The sequence below is a fragment of the Entamoeba dispar genome, genomic scaffold, assembly GCF_000209125.1.
Source record: "Entamoeba dispar SAW760 scf_1105229459435 genomic scaffold, whole genome shotgun sequence".
Lineage (NCBI taxonomy): Eukaryota > Evosea > Mastigamoebida > Endamoebidae > Entamoeba > Entamoeba dispar.
Genome location: NW_001853691.1, coordinates 3,638 through 7,962, shown reverse-complemented (window position 1 = coordinate 7,962; position 4,325 = coordinate 3,638). Strand labels below are relative to the sequence as shown.

Genomic DNA, 4,325 nt, shown 5'->3' with positions numbered 1-4,325 from the left:
TGCTCTTTTCTACTCAATTTCCATTATTCTTAAATAAATTAACTCTTTTAGAGCAAAAACAATTGTCTTTCATCTTTTTAACAATTTGAATTTTTAAATGAAAATGAATATTAATTAACCATTTTAATTATCATACCTCCTCCACAAAACTACTTTTTTGTCATAAAAACTACATGCAAGAATATCATTTCCAAGGGCGTCAGCTCCATATACCATACTATCGTGTGGCTCGTATTTCTGAAATGTTTTTTCAAATAGCCTATTTGAAGTTTGACAAAATTCAACAACACCTCCACAAGCACCAGCAACAATAATTCTATTTCCTTGGTCGCTCATTCTCCATCCTGCTCCACCATCAACATGACCCTCCCATAAAGGTTTTTTCCAATTTCTGATATCAAATTCTTTTACAGAACCGTCATAACTTCCAGCTAAAAAATTTGTTTGATTTCGCCAAATTAAGTCAGTGACTCCTGCATCAAATCGAATTTTAAATATCATCTCATCATCTGTCCATGCTTTACAATACGTGTCATCACTTCCTGAAAGTAAAGTTTTTCCATCAATATTCATTGCAACAGTCCACACTTCTGCGTCATGACACTTTACTTCTTTAACTGGTTTCCATCTGCCATTTCTAAATAATCTCCAATATGATATATAGCCATCATTTCTTGATGCGACTAATGTCTCACCACCAACAGACGTTGACAATACTTCACATTCTTCTGGTATTATTGCACAATTTACTTCTTTTAATTCGTCATTTGGAGTAAAAAATAATACTTTTGCATTTGCAGTACATGCAGTAATAAATTTTGTATCTTCAACAATCACTGTTCCTAAATTATGAATTGCAGGGGTTCTGTTGTTGGTTAATAACTCTAATTGATTTGTTTCTCGATTTACTTTATAAGAACAAATCGAACCAGTTTTTCTTTCATTATACAAATGATAATAACTAATTATAACATGGTCCTCTTTATAAGTGTAAACCCCATCAGGTTCTGTTTCAGTGTTGAGCACAACAGTAGGTGAATACTTATCCATTACTTAACTGGACAGTTCAAGTAGTAAAAAAAAGAGGAAGAAAGAAACAAAAGAAAAAAAAATAGGGTTTAAAAAAAAAAGTGAAAAGTAAAAGAGTTTACTTTTTCTCATGGACGTTTCTCAACAACATTTGACTCTTGTTATTCAGTTTCTTGAACAAACAGTTTCTTTACAAAACCAAACACAAAACACACAGTTAATGAATGTCTATAATGAAATAATTCAATACGATGATTATATTCCATGTTTATTACAAATAATTGCAACACCTCAATATAAACCTCTACAACAAATTGCATGTATTTTTTTAAGACAGTCAATTTCACATACTAATATGGATGTATCAACAATTACTGGAAGTATTTTACCCTTATTAGTTGAACGTTCAGTTCGCCCAACAGCGGCGAATTTATTGTGTAGTTGTTATAATAAAGCTAATGTACAATACAAATACCAATTACTTCAAAAACTTATTTCTGTATTAAATGAGTGTAATGATATTCCATCTATTCAAGGATCTTTAGCTACATTGTATATGATTTTAGAAGATGATATTGGTATTAGTACAAGAAAAGAATTAGAACAAATACTTCCTTTAGTTTATCAGGCCATTATGAATAAATTAAATCATCCAAATGATGAAATCCGTGAAAGTGCTATGGAAGCAGTAGCTGTTTCTGTTTTTAATTTATATGATTCAGATACATTTATTCCAACAGTGATTCAAAGATATAATGATTCCTCAGCTAAAGTAAGACTTATTTTATGTCAAATTATTACTTCAATTACAAGTACTTTTCCTGATGTACTAAAGAAATTTATTAGCCAAGTTATTCATGTTCTTGTTGCATTAACAAATGACCCAAATGAAAGTGTGAGAATTCATGCATGTGGAGTATGGGGAGAATTATGTAGTGTTTATTGTAATGAAATTAAACAAGTTCTTCCTTCATTACTACAACTGTTACTTCCACATACTGTATTAACAGATAGAGAAATAGGTGATATTGGAAATGAAGCTGATGATTGTTTAGATGGTGATGGAGCAATGACAGAGAGAAAGCAAATTGGAGTTTCGTTAGATCAGATGTCTATCTGTTATGGAAATGAATTAATTGGATTATTACTACCATTTTTATCTGAGCAATTAAAATCGACAGAATGGAAATATAAGGAAGCAGCAATTTTTGTATTTGGATGTATTATTTGTAAAGGATGGAACCCAAATAATCAACAATTTAATCAACAAGTTAAAATAGTATTTACACAAATATTAGATAAAATGGATAATAGTCCATTAATTCAATATGTTATTATGTGGGTTATTCAACGAGTTGGAGCAAATATTGGATTTATATTAACTTTAGATGAAATAAATAAAGTTTATGAAGGAGTTATTCATTTAATAAGAGAAGGAGTACCAAGAGTAAAATATCAATCATTATCAGTACTAAGTGTATTTCTTGATTTAGAATTACCACTTATTCAACAACAACATGCAACAATATTAAATTTAATGTTAGAACATATTGAACCACCAGTATTTGTAGGAGGAAGAGTTATTGATTTAATATCACAACTAGTAGATATTGCACCAGAACTTTTTGAATTAAACTCAGCATTGTTAAAAAGAATAATTGCTCAATACATTCAATATGCTAGTGCATTTCCTAATTCACCACAATTAATGGAAAGTGTCGTTTATAATCTTTCATATATTTTACCCCGATTTGGAGATGTTGGTATTCCAATTACTGCTTCAATGAAAGATTTTGCAATTAATTTACTTAATGCAAGTGAAGGAGATCTTGAAATGCAATCAAGTTGTTTACTTTTATTATCTTCATGTTTAGCAGTAAATCCAACATTATCTGAAAAAATATTACAAATGGTAGCATCATCATTGCCAAAATATCTTCATTACTTAAAAGATTGTATGGCAATAGCTTCATATGGATTACTTGGGGATTTAATAACATATTCTACAAATGAAATTAAACCAATAATGGGAAATGTAATGAATAGTTTATTATTTATTTTAGAAAATGGACATCCATCTATTTTATCAAATGTGTTATGGTCTTTAGGTATTATTATACAAAGATATACAAGTGATATGCAAAGCTATTTTAATTCTATTTATCAACGTTTATTATATCTTCTTCAGAATAATTTATCTGATTTTAAATTAAATACAAAAAGAAATATGTTGATTTGTTTTGCTAGAATTGGCGAAGAAGTTCCTGATTTAGTTGCACCAATAATTGGAAATATTTGTTCTCAATTACTTAGTAGTGTAAATGGGCTAACTGATAATGAAGCATTATGTACAGTTATATTAGGAATAGGAAGATTAATTTGTTATAATCCTAAAGTTTGTGAATCTAGTTTAAATATAATTCTTCAAATCTTTCAGTATTCATTTGTTAAATATGAAGCATTGTATGAAATGTGTGATGCTGTTATTAGAACTTTAAAACAAACATTTAATACCTCTCAATATTCTACTCTATGGCAAAATTATTCACATTGAATTAATTCTTTTGATTGAAAATTTTTTTTTAATTTAATTAAATTCTTAAAGAAATTATTACAAAACTCTTAAAAAAAAAGAATTTTCTTATGAGAAGAACAAATCAAAAAGCAACTCGTGGAAATCTTTTACTAAAGATGGCTAATGAAGTTTGTTGAATAAAGAACTAATTAGATATTACCTATTCTAATATTTATTTTAATAGTTACAATTAAAAAACGAGAAATTAACAACCCATTCAATTGAAATTATCCCTTGTAAGTCAATAAAAAAAGAACAACTCCAAATGTGTTTTGAACTTGTCAAAGAAAATATGTTTTCTTTGGATTCAGTTTCTTCGTTAGGATGGAACGATCATGACAAAATGGAAGAAATGAAACAAGGAAATGGGTTTTATATTCTTTTTAAAGAAGGATTTGTTTGTATTAGGTTTGAGTTATTTGGGAATGGAATTCAGTGTTATTTGTGGGAAATTCAAATAAAGAAAGAATACAGAAGACAAGGAATTGGAAAGGAAATGATGAATGTTATTGAAATAATATCAAAGAAGGCTCATTGTAGTGAAATTAGTTTATTAGTTTTAAAAAGTAATATTGATGGTAAAGCATTTTATGATAAATTACATTTTGAAGTAAAACAACAAGACTCAAAAGGTCAAGACTACTGGATTATGAGAAAGAAATTAAATTAAGCTAAATAAACAATCATTGAGCTATCATTTTCATTTCTTTTTAAATACTCT

The 4,325-nt window shown here is 28.2% G+C and overlaps 4 protein-coding genes across 4 annotated transcripts in view, besides 2 other annotated features; 2 read left to right on the top strand and 2 right to left on the bottom strand.

Annotated features, from left to right (window-relative positions):
• Nucleotides 1-123: 123 nt before the first annotated feature.
• Nucleotides 124-1,050, bottom strand: EDI_072830 (uncharacterized protein; the record flags this gene model as incomplete). Its single annotated transcript, XM_001735806.1, has 1 exon — nucleotides 124-1,050. One exon carries the CDS (start codon nucleotides 1,048-1,050, stop codon nucleotides 124-126), a length of 927 nt encoding a protein of 308 aa, XP_001735858.1.
• A 25-nt stretch (nucleotides 1,051-1,075) lies between these two features.
• Nucleotides 1,076-1,145: a microsatellite.
• Nucleotides 1,146-1,159: 14 nt separating this feature from the next.
• Nucleotides 1,160-3,583, top strand: EDI_072820 (uncharacterized protein; the record flags this gene model as incomplete). The annotated part of the gene is made up of 1 exon (XM_001735805.1): nucleotides 1,160-3,583. One exon carries the CDS (start codon nucleotides 1,160-1,162, stop codon nucleotides 3,581-3,583), a length of 2,424 nt encoding a protein of 807 aa, XP_001735857.1.
• Nucleotides 3,584-3,600: 17 nt separating this feature from the next.
• Nucleotides 3,601-3,643: a sequence feature (AT_rich).
• A 29-nt stretch (nucleotides 3,644-3,672) lies between these two features.
• EDI_072810 (N-acetyltransferase, putative) lies at nucleotides 3,673-4,274 on the top strand (the record flags this gene model as incomplete). Its single annotated transcript, XM_001735804.1, has 2 exons — nucleotides 3,673-3,732; nucleotides 3,789-4,274. 2 exons carry the CDS (start codon nucleotides 3,673-3,675, stop codon nucleotides 4,272-4,274), a joined length of 546 nt encoding a protein of 181 aa, XP_001735856.1.
• A 30-nt stretch (nucleotides 4,275-4,304) lies between these two features.
• Nucleotides 4,305-4,325, bottom strand: part of EDI_072700 (cullin-1, putative) — a gene marked incomplete at both ends in the record, with an annotated part of 1,782 nt that continues 1,761 nt past the window's right edge. Inside the window, one exon of the mRNA XM_001733258.1 lies at nucleotides 4,305-4,325. This exon is cut by the window's right edge and continues 1,761 nt beyond it. Within this exon, the coding sequence (XP_001733310.1) occupies nucleotides 4,305-4,325 (21 nt within the window).